This window comes from Accipiter gentilis, chromosome 33 (genome assembly GCF_929443795.1).
Source record: "Accipiter gentilis chromosome 33, bAccGen1.1, whole genome shotgun sequence".
NCBI classification, from domain to species: Eukaryota; Metazoa; Chordata; class Aves; order Accipitriformes; family Accipitridae; genus Astur; species Astur gentilis.
Genome location: NC_064912.1, coordinates 12,659,775 through 12,680,463, shown reverse-complemented (window position 1 = coordinate 12,680,463; position 20,689 = coordinate 12,659,775). Strand labels below are relative to the sequence as shown.

The 20,689-nt window shown below is 42.0% G+C and overlaps 2 protein-coding genes across 2 annotated transcripts in view; one reads left to right on the top strand and one right to left on the bottom strand.

Moving 5' to 3' along the window:
• The window catches only part of BAIAP2L1 (BAR/IMD domain containing adaptor protein 2 like 1), a 43,161-nt gene extending 40,173 nt beyond the window's left edge, over positions 1-2,988 (top strand). The window contains exons 13-14 of the mRNA XM_049791140.1: positions 1,499-1,539; positions 2,122-2,988. Of these exons, the coding sequence (XP_049647097.1) occupies positions 1,499-1,539; positions 2,122-2,197 (117 nt within the window). The 3' untranslated portion in view covers positions 2,198-2,988. The remainder of the gene's footprint in view (positions 1-1,498; positions 1,540-2,121) is intronic.
• A 1,178-nt stretch (positions 2,989-4,166) lies between these two features.
• On the bottom strand, positions 4,167-19,418 carry BRI3 (brain protein I3). Its single transcript, XM_049791141.1, has 3 exons — positions 19,077-19,418; positions 17,199-17,313; positions 4,167-4,555 (listed from the first exon to the last, which is right to left on the bottom strand). Exons 1-3 carry the CDS (start codon positions 19,240-19,242, stop codon positions 4,423-4,425), a joined length of 414 nt encoding a protein of 137 aa, XP_049647098.1. The 5' UTR covers positions 19,243-19,418; the 3' UTR covers positions 4,167-4,422.
• Positions 19,419-20,689: the final 1,271 nt, after the last annotated feature.

Genomic DNA, 20,689 nt, shown 5'->3' with positions numbered 1-20,689 from the left:
CCTGTGGAAATTGCCAAGTAAGCAGTACAGCGAGTTCTTTTGCCCTGTGACAAGCTCTATAGTAAGTCACATTTACTTAAAAATAACTGAACCCATTAAATTGTCTCAGTATCACTGTACTGGGCTGCTGTCTTTAGTATGGCTAACTAGGAGTGCTGGAACAGCTAGGAACTCCTGGTACAATAGATGGTGTGCCTGATAAGGAAAGACTTGCAGGCCTTTCTTTGTTCAGCAGTGAAATTTTAAGTATTGAAAACAAAATGGCCATACAGACTGAATGATTAGTACATGTCAAGCTGCTACATAAAAGGTGACTGCATATTCCTGCTTCTACATGCAAGAATGTACATTCAAATTTTCACTTGGAACTTTATCTGACACATATTAGAAGCACTGCAATTAGTTTGCAGTTTGAAATATGTAATTTTTAAGTATGATTATTACTAAAAGTTGGGGGGGAGGGGGGAGTAGAAATGAACTGTTTGCCAAAACTTCCATGTAGCACAACAGGCTTGTGAAGGGTTTTGCATCAGTTTTCCATTTTATCACACCTGAAACACTGCATCCTGTAGTAGCACTGTGCCAGAGCCACACTGCCACCTTTTGGGTTAGCTTAACATCACAGGAATGATGTACTGTGCAAACCGTAGCTATAAAACCAAGCCTTTTCAGATTGTACACTTAGGCATGACAGTTTCATTAAAAGGAAATATTAGCAATAGCTATGCAAAACTATTCCTCCTTTTTTATCACTCCCATATGAACAATACAAATTATATATGTACATGCCATTAGCTGTTTTCTTGCCTTTTTTATTCACCAGCACTACTCACAAAAGTCACAGGAGGTACCAGAACTTGTACTTTGTAAATCAATGATAGCTCAACACAGTAGGTTGTATAAAAAAATTCTACATGATACTGATCAGAAATCTGCCCTCATTTCAGGCTTTTAATATTAAAATATGTCATTATGTGGCTGCTGCCTTTTTTAACTTCATGACTTTACAGATGCACTGACTGTGTTCACTCTGTAAGATCTGCTCCAAGACTAGTTTTGGCATTTTGCTGTGACAACTAGCAATTTATAAATTATGCTTATAGAAACAATATGGTATGATATTTGTGCCGCAAGTAGTTCTGTCCTTTTTCTTTTGGTTGATGGCTTTTGCAGTGACATTTTGTTTGCTATTTTAACCTATAAAATGCTGAGCTAGACATCAGGTGATCACCGATCTTAAACCAGGGGGGTGGGTACCACACAAAAAAACCCAAACCAACAAATGCTAATGCAGTTTAACTTCCTAATTTTGATGTTCTGAGATAATTCTCCCCTCTATACCTCTCCACAGTTCAATTGAACTATACAATAATTACTTTAAATAGCTAAATATTTTAGCCTGCTTGAATGACAGGGTCTCTTTTCCTTAGCAGCCTAGTGAGACCACCTGTAGCATGTTTTTGTAAATCTAAGTAAATATCTTCTTTTTCTTTTACAGAAACCTGATATGAATGGCATTATAAAACCACCTTTTCTAAGGTATGGGGTTTTTCTTAAAGCTTTTACACTAATTTACTTGTGTTGATTTTTATATTGGCTTATTTATTGTATTGATTGATTGTGAGGGGAAATAAGGCTGTTTCTTCCAAATTACTCTGTGATGAATAAGGATATTTCTTCCTAATTACTCTGTGAACTTTCCTAGGCATTGTTAAAACATTATGGCTAAAATTGGTTGTACTTCTCTGAAGAGTGGCATCAGGTAAAATACATTGCATTAGGCCCTTCTCAGAAAAGTGTTTCTCCAATAGTTTGACAGGGAGCAGGACTTAAACTATGTCTTTGAAGGTTATAAACAAAAGTCTTTTGAAGACTGGGAGCTGTTAAAAAAAACATACAGATCTAACTGGGTATTGACTTCCCAAATTTTGGACTACTGCAAAGTGAGTCTTCATATATAAGCTTGTTTTAAAAATTCAAGTTAAACTAAGAGTTGCACAGAATCCTTTAGTCTAAATCCATAACTTAGTCTTCAGACAACTTGGATGAAGAAACTGCATGGCTTAAATTTGGGTTTGTATTGCAGCAAGCCTTCTAGTAACTTTGTGCATTTCTTTTCAGTGGAGAAAATCCTTTTGCAACTGTGAAACTCAGACCAACAGTAACAAATGACAGATCAGCACCAATTATTCGATGAATATACAGTCCACACACATGTACTTCTTCCTTATAAACACCATTTTCAGTAATGACAATTACTATCTAAAGTTGTTCTAAAAATTTATTTAAATGTAATTACTGTACAATAGAATCATACTGGAATGGATTTCTGATTTTTTTTTTAAACCTATACTTTCTAATGAGGCAATTGCTTTGGGCTAATGTTTGAGTACTTTGGCTTGATTTTACAATATGCCTTTTTTTGTAGTAGGAATTGTGAAAATACTGGAGATAGTTTGGATACTCTAGTAAACCAGTATAACTAATAGCTCACAAATCTGAATCTTTGGCATTCATTATTTGGAAACTGCAATGGTAAGTTCTAAAATATAAGCCTGCATATGCCACTTGCTAAATGATTATTTTTTTTCCAAACAGAACAATGTAACAACTGCCTTATTCCAGAATAGAGAATTACCTGTATAAAGTGATGATACATTATTTTGTTCAAGACAGACACCCTAGATTATAAATAAATATTTATCCTTTAAGAATAGACCATTTGTAATGCTTTGCTTAATGTTCAGGTACAAAGTTTCAAGTGTTAACATAAACCTAGTTTAAGTCTGATGTTGTAATGTCAACACATTCAATAACTACTTCTTTTAAATGTGTTGTCAAGCTTTAGTCTTGTAAAAAGTCATAATAAAAGTGCCATGAATTTTTTCCTCAAATTCTAATATAAAAAGCTGCCTTTGAAGTTATTCCATTACTGCAGCCTTCCACAACAGAAAAACAGATTAAGCTTGAACATTTTTGGTTAAGGAGCCTAGCAATGGCCTAAATGCTGGCATAGTATAGTATCCGGGTTAAGTGAAATATGCCTTTTAACTTCAGTCACAAGAAAGAGTTGTACAGTTGGTTACCTCAGGCCCAGATCTTCTAAATCCAAGGGAGCTAGCTTGTCTGAAAAGAGTTTTCCTACAGTAATAATAATCTCACAAATTAGCCTAGAATGTTAGAAACTGACTCTCCACGCTGCTTTAATCACCGTACAGTTTGGGCGATATTTCCCACCTGCTGTATGAAGTCTGTATTGTGACTACTGCCAGTGCTTAATCCTTACTCTAAATCATTCTACTTCACATATGTACATGCTTCCTACAGCATCCTATGGTTATTCATTTTGTTGTGCCTGCTTCTGTTACTATAAACAGTGAATTCGAGTTGTGAAATGCCTTTCAGTTACTTGATACCAAAAAACAGTATATGAGCATGTAATGGCTGCAGAGGTAGAGTCCACTCGTTCTATGTCTTTCTCTCACACTGCCTTTCAAGTTCAAGGCTGAGGACACTTCATTTGCTATGGAACCTCACAAAAATATCCGTTATCCCATTTTGAAACACCAACTTTTCAGAAGTGTAACTTATACCTCAGCCAGTTTTCTAAAGCATATTAGAGGAAAGTCAGCCTAGTCAGTATAAGCTTTCAATAATATAGTGTCAGAAGGAAATAATCTGAAATGCAAAAATCTTTACTCAGGACAGCCCATAACTTGGCAGTGCCACAGCCTCTCTTTCTAGAGAAAAGTGCCCTACTGCAACAGAAGTTACTGGTGTCTGCGAACTAATACCAATTCCACAATGTTAACAAGCTTCTGCTACAGCAGATAGGACACTGCCACTGCAGCCCTTGGAGGTCATATGTGTCCCCACAACTAAAACCTTCACTAATTAAAATAGAGCATTTACTGTTTATTGTTACTAGTGCCTTCAGAAGACAGAGACTGTCCACTAGCATAGTGGTAGCACACACAGCACTTGCAACCCTTTCCTCAAAAAATTCTGATGTGCTTAAACAAGTACAGCTGTAAACCAAGTCTTATGATAAAAAAAAAGGATTCTGGCAAATATTTATCTTTCTTTGTAGCTAGGATTACTAACTCCACTGTCAGACTACATGTAATCAGACACATTAGTCACATACTTAATAATCCAGCCACAAGTTGAGGATTGCAAAAGGAAAAGCAGTTTTATTTAGTTTTCAACAGGTGCCACTAAACATGGAAAACAAGTTGGGTTTTCATGTTTTGCAATGCACATGCTCATAAAAGATTAAGTTTAAATTACATGCAAGAGACTAAATTTCTTCACACTTTACAAAACAGGTCTGAAGCAAATAAAATGATTGTACATGACATTTACATTAGAAAGAGTATGCTAACAGTTGTAGCTTCCATAAGCACATCCATGTTCATCCCCTTAGCCAAAAGCTGCCCCACAATTAGGGCATCTTCTCTGCCTCAGTGCAAGACAGAACAGAATCCCAATTGGAAAGAATACAATGGCACACAAAACACCAAGACAGGTGAAGGTGTCCTCCAACACGCCAACCCTGTAAAAATGGAAAACAGACTTAGTCAAGGACACCCACCAACTTTGCCCCAAAGTTACCACTTTGTGATCTGGCAGTCACTAAAAAACACACTGCTAAAAAACACTTGTTTTATATAGCAAGATAAAGTAAAAAGAGGTTTTGGGTTTGGTTTGTTTTTTTTCCTTTAAAAGAAATTTATTTTCATAGCTTGCAGCAGCAGATTTTGAATTATACCACTTAAAGAAAAACAGGAAAGTTGTAGGTGATCAGACTGTAGTTAAGAAGTCTACAAGGTTTAATTCAAACTAGCTATTTAGTTCCAGACAGCAACCATTTCTCTGTCATTACAATCCAGGACTGGTACTTAGATCAAAACATAGCTACCACAACTCTGAGCACTTCTATCAACTCCAAATATTGGTTAATGCAAGAACACCAAAGAACATGCGCAGGTGTAGCACCTGCTATACCATGGGAACAAGTCACACACACTTTCAATTTGGAAAGCTTTAACATGAAAGCCTGTGCCTCTGCAGCCATCTCTGATCCCTAAAGAATCTGAAAGTCATGGCTCTTCTCCTGTATTCTTGCATCCGAGCTCAACTAAACTTGCCAAGTAACTACACAGGAATAAAGGATCACAAAGTAGGAAGTATCAAATGTTACTCCTTGCTAGCCCTTCTTGGGGTCAAGCTTTTTCATATAGGCAAGGATACAGTTTTCTAGAACTAAACTTCAGTGACACTAACGTTTACTCTCATAAAAATGAAAAGAAGCCTGCTTTTAAAATAATTTACTGACTTTTCTGGAATGATACAGTGCTAAAGACTTAACTGCACTAGTGTTGTTATACTGGTTATTGCACACCAAACAACTCCCATTTCTCAGCTTTTTAGGTCTTTTACAACAGGCAGCAGTCTCACTTGTGTCATATGGTTTGCCTACCTAGTTTCCACAATTGTCCTGGGGTGAACCCTCTCAGTTTGTTCAACCTCAACTCTCCCACAGTATATGTGCACTAGAGCTCTTTCAGAAAAAATAATCCTTGTTTTCTGAATGTTTTGATCTGATGATTTGGTGCTTTTTCTCAGCTTCTTCCTAAGAGAAAGGTTCGAATGGGCACAGAATTGTGTAATGCTGGTTAAGGGCTTTTGGTGAAACATCCAGCTCATGCTTTCACTAAGCAAGTTAAAACCATTGCAGACAGCAAGATGAAATAGGTTTGTTTCAATCTGTTACTTCAAATCAATACACAACTTGACAATGTCTGGTTCCTGCAGTTGCCAGCACATTCGCTGAGATGTGCTGGCCTATCTTTCTTCAGAGAGTGCAAGTCAATGTAATTAACATGCAAAGGGATAGGTGCGCTGGGCATTCAGGGCTCTGACGAATTTAGCAGGATAAGGAGGACTTAAAAAAAAAATTAACTGGAGATTTACAGTGAAAGAGTACTTCAAATGTCAGCACCTTGTTGTGGAAGGTGCCAGTTAAGTAAGTGTGTACAGGACTGTGCTAACTACTCACATTCAGACTTCCTAAGTCACCAGAACAGCTCAGAGGCATAGCACTACTGTCATAAGCTGTTTAACAAGTTTATTTCTGGTAGCTAGAAAAGTCCAAAGGCCAAACACACTTCACTATTAAAATAACCCTCAGGAGGTGTTCCTGGTTTCTACTTCCAAAAACTGATGTCCTTTTAGAACTGTAGAAGAACCTACTATTGATGTCATTTGGCTCCAGCTGAGTCATAACTGAATGACCACCCTACATGAGAAATTCTGTTTCAGCACAATTCTGTGACAGCAGAAATTTACCTGAATTTCAGTCCCTGACTTCTTTCTGAAGTGCTGTATCTAAAACATCCCCCAAAATTAAGATAGACAGTAAAGCCTGAATATTCAAGACTCCAGAAATTTGAGCAGCTATACTAAGTCATCAAAATTTGGAGTTTAGCAAAACACTTGAACAAGATGTGTCCTCTTAGATGCCCTGGTACAGTGAAAGTCAACAGAGCTAAGTGACCTTGAAATACATGCTACAAGCAAGGTCCCAAGGTCAACAAGCTGTTGTTTCTCTACAGAGCAGTCACAGACAACCTATTGTACATGTAAATAGAGTGAAGGAAGGAAGATGCAGACTCGAGACAGTCTCCTTACTGCAATTGGCTAAAACATTACAACTTGCTTAAACTTAAGAACCATACTCCTTCCCCTCAACCATCATAAGCCACCAAAGGCTTTTCAAAGTGTTGTTCATATTCTGCTGCTTATGCAACTTCATGTTCACCTGAAGCTTTCAACATCAGTCCCCTCCTTTTGATGAACTAACTTACTTTATTTCCGTTTAGAGTCCTTATGATAGAAGTCAACTTTACCGAATCCATAACACTATACCAGCTACTAGAAAGAAAATTAACTCTATCCCAGCTAAAACCAGGACAATTTGGTATAAAGGTATTGTCAGGGTACAGTTGATCACAGCAGTAGTTTTGTAATTTCATATCCTCAAATAACACTCCTTTAAGGCAACAACTGAAAAGATGTAGACTAATGCTCAAATCACCACATAGATTCTAGTCTAAGCACACAAGTGTCCCAAAACTCAGACTTTCGTAGCCTGTGCTGTTCATTGTGGCCGCTCCTACGAACTCAGCATAACATTACCCCTCTATTCCTTGTAAGTCAGGCATGCATACTACCAGAGCTCCATCTATCAGTGCAAGTGCTTTATTTTGCCACAACAATGTAAGATTACTCTTGAACATTAACATCTGTGTGTCCAGAGAGATAAGAACAATGAGAGATCAGCTCTGCAGAAATGTTCTGCTTTTACAGCAAACTCTCCAGGATTTCAGATCCTACCGCTTTTCCCAGAACTGGAACATGTTTTGTAGAGTTAGTTTCAGTGGTGTAGGTACCACCATTTTTTCCCACAGCTCCAAAGCACTTCAGGAAACCTTCCTCAAACATGGAAAAAGTTTCACACCTCTCTCCAGTACCTTTTAGCTCCAATTCCCATACCTCTATCATGAGATCACAAATCCAGATATCACATTGGCCTAAATAAATAATACTTTAAAAGTATCCATGGTACTGCCCAAATTCATAAAACCACCTTTCTCCAGGATGGAATTGCCATATTCAGCACATGTTGTAAAGGACACTGGTTCTGGCATGTCACCCCCAGATACTATTGTTAATACTAGAAGTACTAAAAAACCCCTAACATTTACTGGAGTACTTCGTACAGTGGTTGCAGTATCAGCAGTATCTGTTCTCCAACTGAAGCAAAAGTGATGTTTAAGGAATCAAGCATAAGGTAACAGTGGAACTTTCTTCTTTATAGATTTCTTTACATCTCCAAAAGGATATGACAGTCTCCACCGACGACACCTAAACAGACTGCCATACCAGAGTTGGTCCAGCTTACCTGCCAGGGTTTTGTGTTTGATTCAAATTACCAATTCTCACCACAATGAGTTGCAGACTTGCAGAACATATGGACTTAACACACAGAATCCCACTTTCATTTCTGGTATTTCTACAACAAGTTTTAATACTGACCGTGTACTACAAACACACTTAGCAGCAGCAAGAGCAAGTTTCTTGGAAACAGCACTACTGCCTTTGTGATACAGTTTACCAGAGTTCTCTTTTGTAGGTCAGGTTTGGCAATGCCTACATCTGTCCAGCTGATACCACAAGCATTTCTTGTGGGAATGATGAGCAGAGTTTTGTGTGCCATCAGTTAGCCTTTACACTTCTGCTGGCTTGATGACAAATATGTCCAGTGGATTTATGAGGGTCAGAGAGAAAGGTGTCACACACCCCACCTGGCATGCAATGCATTTCTACTTCTACACCAAAAGTGCTGACAAATTACACTATATGCCAGCAGACAAGAAGGAGCCAGGCCATTTCTGCTGCAAAGCAAAAACTCACCCTTGTCTTGGTGCATTAGTCACTGACTCACAGCACTTGCCCTGCATCACCTCAGCAAACAGCACTTGGAGAAACTACAGGTGGTAGATTTGCTCAGCTTGGTTAATACTTCTTTTTAGTCTGTGTCTAGTGTTCTGCTACAAAGAACTTTACACCAGGATTCCCATCAGCCCATGGGAGCGGTGCCTGCTTCCCTTCCCCTCTTACCACAGAGGATTCCCCAGCAAAGTGAAATATCACTGGGGAAAATGGTCAGAGGGGATAATACTGATGGGGAAAGAAATATGGAAGGAGTTATTGAAAAATTATAAATGGAACAGCAGTCACTGTCACTACTAGAAAAAAAGGCAAATATCATACAGTGGCATATGATGAAGTAAGCTTTTCCCATATACTCTGGATTATTCACTGTATACAGCTTTGTTCCTCATTTAAAAAAAAAAAGTGGGTTAATGAGAGAGAGTCAAAAGGAAGGAAAAATAGTAAAGCAAATGTAGCTCCCATTAATTTACCCTTCCTACCCACCTTCCAAGTCCTAATCCCAAACCAGTTGTTACACCATTAGCCTGTGCCCCAAAAGTCAAAATCTGCTTGCTAGGTCAAGTTCAGAGCATGCTAACCCAAGCAGAGATGCTTTTATTAGACTGACTTTTAAAGCAGAGTTGAAGAGCCTCATATTAACCCTTGCTTCCAGAGATTTCCAACTAGCTGTCCTACCTAAGCATATTATTGTGTATGAGGCGGGGTTAGGTAGAATGGCTTAAGGTTAACAGGAAAGTTTTAGCGTAATTTCTTTGCTGTACAACCTCTTTGCCTAGGGCATATCTGGACACTACAACTGTAAAATTACACTGCAAGTGACCCTCAAAATTAGACTGCAGTTAAAGAATGGAATCAGTAAACAAGGCTCTCATACCCTTGACTTCATTCACCAGGGAAAAGATGTGCTATGAGAAGTGCCATCTCCTGGGAAGAATCTGCTAATAGGACTGAAACGCAAAGTGATTCAAAACTGTTCAGAGCGCCAGACTGGTTACAGATACAGGGATAGAAAAGACACTAAGGTTCAACCAAAACTGGCAAACCTGGATGCAAAAGTTGAATATGGCAATTTGTATTTGTGAAAATCCATGAAATGCTGAGCACCCTCAGACCAAATAAAAATTGGCAGTAGAAGCTCAGGAGGTGAGGCCTCTACTTTTCCCCCTTCACAGGTTAACCTAGTAATGTACTATATGCACTGAGAGGCTCAGACACAATCTCAATGCTTCTAAGTAATTAAAGATTTAGGCAGGTTTTGGTACTACAGATCTATCCAAGAAAGGCAAAGTCCCTTTTCCAGGCATTTCAATGACACCAAAAATAACATTACTCTGGAAAAGACATATTAAGTGCAGTACACAGCACTTTAAGGCTATCGTATTTCCTGCCTTGTTTTGCTATTACACTAATGCCATCTTTTTCATTCACACACACTGAGCATTCCCCTCCTGCAGCCATTCAACTCTTGCTTTGTTAGTGTTTTTAAATCTTCTTCTTGTCTCTTAGTAATTCCATATTCAGTTCCTGCCCTGAGGTCTACCTTTGTGACAAGTAAGCCAGTGTGTTCAGTTAAGAGTATAAGCAGCCTAATTTTGATCTGACCTTAAAGAATAAACTCACTAATTAAACATTATAGAGGGATCAATCAGGGTACTTCTGGTCAGCCCCGAGTAGCTGCAAACCCAAGCATGGATGGCTGCTGTCTAACCCATTAGAATCAATTAACCCTCTTAATCAGCTTGCAAGGCCCAAGTCTATTGCTCAGCAGATGTCCCTGACACTTTAAATAGAATTTATTTTAAACTCCCTTCCCCCTAAACAGAGTTATTCAAGAAGTGTTTTGTGGTAATGCAAAATGCCAATTAAAAAAAAAAAATGCCATCCATATTCAACACCAGACCCAGGGAAAAGGACCAGCAAGGGACAAAGCAAGCCACAGGAAGCACTGCTGGGTCAGCGACAGAGGAAGACCAGGCACAGTACAGCCAAGCAGCAGACCAAGTCAGCTGCAAGTGACACTCATTTGGAAAGCTTACCAGAACTGTATCTGCATGACCTCCACCATAACATACCTGTTATTTCAGAGCCAGTTCCTATCTCGTCTATAGCAGTGTGATTACTACTACAGCATTAGCTACACAAACACTTTTTGGCTTCTGTCGATTTGTGTCACCACCTAATTTTAGATGAACACTTATCCAATCACTGCTTAGCCAGTTACTAAATCTAGAAGGAGGGAAAAAAATACTTTTTATAACGGAGAATATTCATAATTTTTGGTTTTTCTTGTGTATATCTTACCTGAGCTGCAGAGTAATTAGAGACTCCATATTCAAACTGTTAGATTAATTAATGTAAACAAACATAAATTTTGTTCTACAGCATAAACCACATAAAAGCTGATTGTAACTGCACCACTCCCAATCTAAAAATAAAGTGGAAAGGTTTATTTATACAGCAAGCAGCATCTTGGATTTAAGCTATAACTGCAGCTGCCAACTCCGTAACTAAGGTCAATTATTCCCACTGACAAGTATTTAAAACCAAATTACTTTTCAGACAATCCCCTTCTTGAAAATCAGTCTTAAAACATTAATATCTTAAGTCAAATGCTCAAGATCAGAGGGCCAATAGTGAGATCTGCGAACACGGCATCAGTACAATTTGACACGTGCATTTTTAGACTTAACACTGCATCACAGTATTTAAATGCATGCTTATCAGCATTTTTCATCCCTTACAAATAAATTCAAAAGGTCACACCAGCTAATCAGAGACAGTTTGGCTGTACAAAGAGCACTGCAACACCTGAAAAGAAACTGCACTTCACTTAAGGGTGTCTCCAGCTGCCTTCTACAGATACTCCCTCACTGATCAAGCAAGTGGAATTTTCAAATCAGTATGCCATCTCTCCTGGCACTGAGGCTGGTTAAGTCTTTAACTTTAGATTTCAATGGAAACATGAGACCAGTGACAAGCACAGACTTTGGAAGCTGCACACCAAATCTTTAATTTTGAACATAAAACCAAACATAGCTAGCTTTTCTTTATGTCTGTCCTAGCTAATGCAATAGCGGCAGCCAGGTTAAGCATATTTATCTCTCACCTGCAAGCAGCAGAAGAAAAAGAATTGACAATTATATATGCAACTGAGTAAGCACGGGACCCTTACAGTTTTAATTTCCATGAAGAGAGATGCCAGCTCCTCTAGCCTCAGCTTCAAGGCATATTGAATGGATGTTGATCTGTATTCACAGAAAGGAGCCCAAATCTATACATAGCCACTGGCTTGCCCTCCTCAACACAAGGCGTACATATATGTAAATGCAATTATCTTTAAAAGTCACCTTCAAGTAAGAGACACCACAGTATTTGCAGATTTATCTGAGCTTCCTTATGCTTTAGGCCCCACTTCCTATACAGAGGGCTGGCAGCAGAGCCACAGAAATTCTGGCAATGGGGAACAGCCTGTATCTAGTTGTCTTTCCTGAAATGCCTATAAATCACCAGCCTTCTCTAATGTAGTAGCACCACTGCTTTAATTCCAGTTCTGAGACCACACTAATTGAGACAATCTTCATGGCTTCACACCAACAGCCTAGCCTCACAAGCGAGGCTAAGCATGCCAGTTAAAATTCTCTGTAGTTGGCGGACATCTATCCATGACAAACTAGACTGACACCTGGTGTGGTTTTTCCTCGCTTATCTGCATACACAGCCAGATCAGTATCACCTCTGGTTACCAACAAACAAGACCATTTTCCTCCTCTCACCCGTAGCAACTCATTGCTACAAAGAAATCCTAATTACCAGAATACAGACCCCATGACAAGTGGTGACACTAATAATAAAAAAAAAAAGCTATCAACTCAGGCCCAGTGGCAGACGGGGCATTAGGGACCAAATTATCATTTTTATATGGTCCCATTAGGGAATACATTCCTGCTTTACCTCATTAATTGCATAGAGTCTCAATTATTAGAAAAACGTGTTTTGATTATTGTCCACAAATCGGTTCAGACCAGTAGAACTAAAATCCTCAGAAACAGCAAGAGGTATGCTGTTCTCACTTGGGACCCTGTTAACAGGCTTACCACCTCCTCTCTTCTGGGCTTAGGTAACAGACTTCCTGCTAAGCAGCTGCGTGCCTCTGCTGTTAGGCTGAGGGGGGAAAAAAAAAAGTTACCGCTATCCTGTCAGTAATTCCAAATGGCAGACTCGTGGCATCTGCTCAAGTCTGCTGTATCAAGGCTGCCTTCTTTGCAATTATGTGCATAAGTTATTGCTGAATTTCATGCCCTAACTGCTCCAGCCACCAAATTACCACACAGCAGGGATGAATGCCCCAGTCTGCCTGAACAGCATACGTTTACAGAAAGCTGCATACTGTAGTGTAAGTAAGCTACACCGATGCCCAACACAGGCTGATCAACTTTGTGACAAAAACCAATGTCGGGAGCTGCTGCACTATTATAGCTATTCTATCTATTCCTCTTGATAGCACTCTTGGAAAGGTATTTCAAAGTTGGCTCCACTCGCAAGACTCAAAAGGCTCTCCAACACGTCAGCCTGCTGTTAGAAACTGAAAATCTGCAGGTTTTCCCCAGAATATCAGACATGCTCTCTAAATAGCTAGGTCTTTTTTTTTTTTTTTGTAATTCCTTACATATTTAACCAGTACATATTATTATATTAAGAATATTTACATGAATTTTAAATATAGTTGTTGTTAATAACTACAGAAAACCTCTATCCTGAACAGCCTTCTATCAAACCACACAGTATTTGTGATTGAAATAACCAAAGTAAAGCCAGAAGACTGAAATTTTGAAGGATTTGATCACCTAGATGCAATTTTCCCAGTCTATTCTCTCAGGAGACATGCACTTAATTGAAGAAAACAAAATTTCAAATAAAACCTGAGAACTTACTACTTTGTCAAGTAAAACAAAACAAACAAAAAACAAAACAAAACACAAAACCCACCACCACCACCCAAAAAAAAAACCCAAACCAAAAAAAAAACCCAAAAAACTGTGCCAGGGAGAAGGCTGTAAGGGATCTGAGAATAAACAAACTTGCCTCATCTTCCAGTCCTGGAAGAAGCTTGAGTGTTATTATAATTTGGGATCCACTATAATACTTCTCAAGCAGATGTTTTGTAACTGTCAGAAGAGAAAGCTGCCACAATGCAGCGGCATTATGTCCTTTCCCTCACCCTTTCTTCCAAGCAACTGAATACTTGTTAAACAGGAAAATAAAAACCCAACAAGGCTCATCACAGGCTCTGTACCAGATTTTGAAAGAACCATCTTTTGCAAACATCAGATCAAGAGATGGTTTCACAACTTTTAAAGGGATCTTTCTTCTGTTAAGTAATAGGAAAGCAAACATTCTTCTGGAGTTTGTTTTACCCAACATCACAAGATGGAGAAAAAGAAAATGAAAGTGACCAAATGAGAAGCAGCCAGACTGCATTCTTCAAGCTAAAAAGACAATTACATGGCTGGATCTCGAAAGTTAGTGGCTGTAATGACTCAATCTGTACTTGGGAACATAAAATAGTTTAAAAGCAGGACTTGGCCGATCCTTAGATGTCAACTACAAGCAATAAAGCTGACAAGACTCTGCAACTCAGTTTAATTGTCTGTACAGCAGTGTTGGGAGAACTCACACTAAGACAGACAACAGGACTACAACCACCCAAGATATTTTACTAATGCAAGGAAGGATGGAACATACATTAATACTGAAGTCTGTAATTAGAAAGCAACACTGACCAATGATGAATGAGGATAATCTGACTAATGAATAACTCTAAGCAAGAGGTACAGCTTGCAAGACATGAGAGTCATCCCTCAGATGCAGCAATGCTTCAGAGACAGAAGAAAAAAGCAATTACATAGTGACCACAGGCGTACTACCTACTTGTAGAGCGGCTACTTCTGGAGTACTTTTTATGACTTCATATCATAAATCAAGCCTAAAGATCGATTGTACTGTAGCTAGCTTTTTAATCCCAAGATCATTCGTGACTGCAATAAAATAGACTCCTACCCAAATAACAGACCAATACTGCGTATTTCTCCTCAACGCCATATAGTTTAAGTTGGAAATGGTTTTGATTTCTATTAAAAACATTCATACACACCATAGTGCAAAAGACTGGTTTGTATTTCTAATGATGGAAATCCTCTCGATGGACTTCAGCCTACTCTATCAGTTACATTATTCCACAGCCACAAGGCTGTGCCAGAGGCTTTTTCCTCATGGTCTAAAGCAGACTGGCTTCTCTAACGATAATGCACAGCATCAAATCAGAACAGTAACAGGATGACTGACTTGGCAGTTTAATAACAAAGGGGGTTTTGCGCCATTAATAGCTTTTTATGTTTATCAATGCCCTTTCAACAACTTTTCTGCTCAGTGGTGCATTCAGAGTGTAGCTGCATGTTACATTCTTCGTATGGCAGGTTTCTAGGCCAAGGAAGTAAATTAGAACTATGTTTAAGGTCTTGAGAAGTCAAAGAGGATTATGAGCTCTTTCTCTAGGAGAAGCAGCCAGTGTAACCTTCCAGAACATGAACTCTGACCTTTCAGGTTCCCATGAGTATTTCTAATATTACACTTTGCACCCAGCCTCTGTGTCCTTTCTCTTGAAGTACCAGACTATCTATTACTTAACTAGTCAAAAGACTAGCAATCTGAGATTTTGCTCTCCTATCCTGACACTTTGACACTTACTCTAAAGACAATTAGGAGAAAACAGAGAGATACCGCAAAGACGACTATGGCACACCATTACCACTGATTAACAGTATTTCAGAAGTGCTGAGAAGAGTCCTACAGTTTAAGCAGTGCAGTATTATGCCTCATAGTAATCAACATGTCATAGTTCTCCTCACAACTTTTTCTTTTTCTTCACAGCCTAAAACAAAACCTGAGGATCCAAGAGTAAACAAGGTTTTTGTGGAGGGTATTTTGCTTTAGGAAAGAGTCTACAATGTACAGAGCACTAGGTACCTCCAGCAGAGCAAGTCTGATGACTTAAGAAAACTATTCAAGTGAGGTCAGTTAAAAACACCTTACAAAAGATAACTCACTTTCCCAAATTTGGCTAAAGTTGCAAATGATAATTTCAAAGGTGTCTCCTAGAACATCCCAGAATAACTTCCAGAAAAAAAGAAAGAGAAAAAAAAAAAAACAAAAAAAACCCCACCCCCCAAAAAAACCCTAAGAATAGGAGCAAGAGTCTACCAATCTTAAGTAATTGCAAAGACCACTTCTATAGCAAAATGGTTTTGAGATTTACTGGGTTTAGGGCCAGAAGGCCTGTATAAACACATTGCCTGCCTTTTACCAAGCAACACATAACATTTTTCCTGTCTTCTGGTTGAGCTAAAGCATAAGCATTTTAATGTAATTACTCAGGTGGCAGGATCTACCACATCCTCTGAAAAGCTCAGTGGTTACTTTCCCTCACTGTTTAAAACATGCAACTTCTAGATCAATAGCTCTAGCTGGTACAGGTTTTTCAGCCTTAACTAGTGGCGTTTCAGCAGGCACCTGTTTTTACATAGCAATGCAAGGTATTTGAATCCACCTTTGAAGGCAGGTACTGACTCTCAAACACCAATTCTAACAAAAACAAAAGACATCTGGGGGACAGCCTCTGACACTATGACTATCAAATTCATCACACTGAAACCTGGTATCATTTCAGTTATTCTAGCAAGTCTGTTGCCTACACATTCACAAGGGGAATGATTTTGCATTTGAGTCAGAGTTGGCCAGGCACACCAGTGTTTGAACTGCACCAGCAGCAATCTGGCTGCCCTCACCCATTAGTTAATATCCTGGGATGAGAAGGACCAAGAAGTGCAAAGGGACTACGGCTGACTTACAGCACGGATGTGGAAACAGACTGCCTCCTTCCCTTTTTTTATGACTGCTGATCTCCAAGGGGGAAGTTGTTCTTTTGTTGCAACTCCAGCTAACAGCTGACCACTTTTTCTGGTTTTCACCACTTCATCAGATTAATACTGAATCAAATCTATTAATATCCCTGTTCTTCTGCAGGAAAATTACTTTTAAAGTAAGAGATCTTTTAAAGCCATAGGATACTGAGGTTTCCAGCCAATACTGACAATCACCCTGCCTGGTTTTGCACAGTCTGAATGTTGGGAATGGGGACACAAACCACAGCAGCAGAAGCCCTTTCCACAGGACTGCCAGATAACCAGAAGTGACTGTGGTCAAAGATTACAGAAAGTTTCACAATAAAATCATGCTACTCACTATCACCAGTCATAAACACATCAGAAAGGACTTCCCGTCATCCTCTCCCCCAAGAACTGACCCCTTTACATCTGTTGCTGAAGTGCCTTTTCATTAAAAATACCACTTACAGATCTTCCTCCATTATAAAGAACAGATTCATGTTTATATACAAAGTCTATTGTATTAATTATAGTGGTTGTCACGAGCCCATTAGGACAAGCGCATCCTACATAAATTAAAGTACTCCACTGCTAAATTTTAGTGCTTTTTCAATCCATTCAATTCTAATAGACACACGCAAAGAAAAACTACGGAAAAACAAGGAACTATATGGATGCTTGTAATTTAAAAATAAACCCCAAGACTTAGTTTGTTTCTCAACTAGAGAGCTATTTTACCTGCAAGCAGGACAGCCACCAACTACTACTACAGAAGTGGTGGTAGCAGGCTGTTGAATAATGGTGTACGTGCTCGAATAGTTTGGCTGTGATGTCGGTGGAGGAACAGCATACCCTAAAATAAGAAAAAAACCTCAATCACCTACATGTATGGCACAAAGAACAATGATGATAATTTAAAAGTATGGAAACAGAACATGGAAAAAAACAAACAGAAATGTAGTCTTGACTGAGCACTTTAAGAAGCTCTATCAAAATCAGAGTTGGAACACGCTACTCGGCACATCTAATAGCAAAGCCACTTCATAAACCCAAGTATCTAGCACAATTTAACCATCTAAAAAGGACACTGACCTAATAATTAACTTTGAGAATTTGTTTCAATGCTGTTTGAGCAACAGGGAAAAACAGTTTAAACAAACAATGACCACAGCTTTCACTGCTGGATGTTACGTATCAGGTATGTCCCACTCCAGCAGACAAACTAGTTGCAACAGAATAAATCTTCTGGTTTCCAGCCCAGCTTAACTTCCACATATTAAGTTTATAACTGGAGAGAGAGGTAGGAGTGATAAGATGCAAGTGGAAATGAAGCAGGTTGCATAGCACAGGGGGAAAAAAAAAAAGAAAAAAAAACAAACCCAGAACAAAAAAACAAACCACAAACTTCCAGAAAACCCATGTTGGTAGCTAGTGAATGTGTCGTTTTAACAGTTGTAGTTAGAAAACACAAGTCTTTAACTACTGCATTAACATTTAAAAAAAAAAAAAAAAAAAAAGAAAGCTTTTTAAAGGGATGGTTAGATGTATACAGTGTGATTGTACAGTCAAGGTACACTTTGCCCAGGTATAACCTAATTTGAGCTTCTCTCCCAGGGCACAGTTCTCAGATTTTCTTGAATCAAGTTATGCAACTGTAAAATGCACCAACCTCACTACTTAAACTGAAAATAATCAGTAATATTTGTACTGTAGGCAAATAAGCTCCAAGTTATTAGCAGAAAAACAAGCTACGGCCTCAAGATTCAACCCAGTGCTTGATGACTGGGGTCTGTGTCTGCTGTGCATATTTTTTGTAATTTTTAAGCTTTCCCTTAACTCTACAGTCTTTCCCGAGAGGCTACTTCTTTCTTTGACGGAGGTTAGTATTAATTCAGTTAACAACAGTACTGTATCTACTCACCTGCTTAAGTCTCTCCGAGACTACTGAAGTGTATCAGAAAAAAACAAACATTAACCAGAGTACAGTGAAGCGCATGCAAAGAACAGTGCAAGTTTGGGGTCTGTTTTACTGCTAGCGCAGCTGTGCCTCTTCGCCATTGTTTTGGGGCAGAAACGCCGCACATCTGAGGGATGTCTGCGAACTCAGTCGGTATTTTGGGGAGGGCAAAACACGACGTTACACCTCAGAGGCACCCAGGGAAGGAGGGGAAAGGGAGGCGGCGCTTGGAACACCTGGATCCCCTGCGCACCCTCCTCCCTGCGCTGGTTTTCGGCGTGAAACCCGAGACGATCCAACCGCCTCGCTCCTGACGGGGAAGCCCCACGCGAGGGAGGCTCAAGAGTTTCCCCCGCTCTCCCCGGGCAGCCCCTCCGCGACGCAGGCCACGGCCCTTCTCCAGAGCCCGCGGCCGGCCTGCGGCCCCCGGGGCACCGCCAGCGCCGCCCCCGCTCCCGTCCCCGGGGGGGAGAAGGAGGAGGATGAGGAGGGGGGAAGCGGTTGGGGGAGCCTCTCCAGAGCCGCCCCCCGTCCCAGGGCTGGGGAGCGCGGAGCTCCCTCAGGCGCTCTCCTCCACACGCCGGGGAGCCCTCGCCTTCCCCCCACCCCGCTCCCGCCCCGAGCTGGCGGCCAGCCCTCCCCCGCCGCCTCAGACCCACCTGCGGCAGCCGCGGCGCCCGGGTAGGGGTAGGGCGGGGGCGGCTGGAAGCCGGGCTGCGGGGCGGGGATGGCGCCGTAGTTGCTCTGCCCGTAGTCGTAGCCCGCGCCCTGGGCGGCGGGGCTGTAGGCGGGGGGCCGCTCCTGCAGCAGGGGCTTGTTGTCCATGCTGGGAGGGGGGGGGGGGGGCGGCGGCGGCGCTGCCTGCCCGCGGAGCGGAGCCGAGCCGAGCCGATCGGCGCGGCGAGGGCCGTGAGGGCGAAGAGGAAGCGGCGCCCTCGCCTCAGCGCCCAACTTGGCGGGCGCCGCCCCTCCGCCCCGCCCGGGGGCGCCGGAGCTCAGCGGCGGCGCGAGCGCCCAGGCGGCGGCGCCCCGCGCATTCGGGGCCGGGCGCGAGGGACCGGCGGTTGAGGGAGCGGGTGAGCGGCCCCTGGCGCGCGGGCGGCCCCTCCCCGAGGCGCCCCCCCCCACACACACACACACTCCCACTCCCACTCCCCCCCCCCCCCCGCTCCCTCCCTCCCCGCACCTCGCGGGCGGCCCCGCCTGCTGCGCTTCGCGGCCGGTCACAAGACTGCGCCCCACGTGACGCCGCTCCCCAGCGGCGCGGGGTGACTCGCCGAGAAGCGCAGGGAAGCCTCGGCCTTAAAGGGGCCGCGCCGCCGCCTGCCCGCGCACCCCCGCCGCACGGAGCGGCCGGCGGCGGCACCCCGGCTACCGCCTCGCCTTCCCCCTTCTTCTCCCCCCCCCCCCCCCCCGCCGTGGTGGCTGCAGCAGGGCCGTGGACCCGCCGCCCGCGCTGGGAGGGCGCCGTGCTCCTCGTACTGCCCGGGTATGGAGGCGGGAGCAGCCGGCAGCGGGACAGGCGGCAGCCCGCTGCCTCGAGTCCCCGCCGGGCCTGCAGGTTGTTCGTTACTCGAGCCGACGGTGGATTTTTAACGTGCCCTCCTTAGCATGGCTTTCCTTCAAGGGCGCCTCTCCCCCGCTGGAAACCGGCGGCCCGAGCAGGACGAGGACGGACTCGTTACTGGCTTGGTCCGGCGGTAGCTGGAGGGTCTGCTCGACCCGGGAAGACCCCCAGAGCGTTGACAGAAAGAGGGGTGCGGAAGGTCATCGGTTCTGCGCCTGCAACAACGCCGAGAGCCGCTTCGAATCATGTAGTAGCCAAACGACTGCAGCTGAGCTCCGGGAAGACAGAAAGCGTCAGTGTGTGTCCACGTGTACATATGTGTGTGTATATATATATAGTGTATGCGTGTGCCTTTGCATTTACACTGAACCCCCAGCCTGAGGAAAAAGCAAAAATCGGCATGAAATAGTGCTGCGTTCCACAGTGACTTCTGCAAACTCTTACATCCCCACTGGGAAGAGCCACACTTGAGTCTTAACGGAAAAAGAGCGCTCTGGGGGTGGTGGCACAGAATGGGAATGTTGTAAAAGGAGGGAAAGTTTTTGAAAAGAGATTGAGGAAAAAGCAGAAGAAAACTCACATGGATTGAGGAAACACAAAAGTTAAACGGGCACTAAGGGAAGGAAGAGGAAAGCAAGGGGGAATGCTGCTGTAAACTAAAGGAAGGAGTTCAGCAGCGCTTTCACCAGGCTCAGCTGCTTCTGA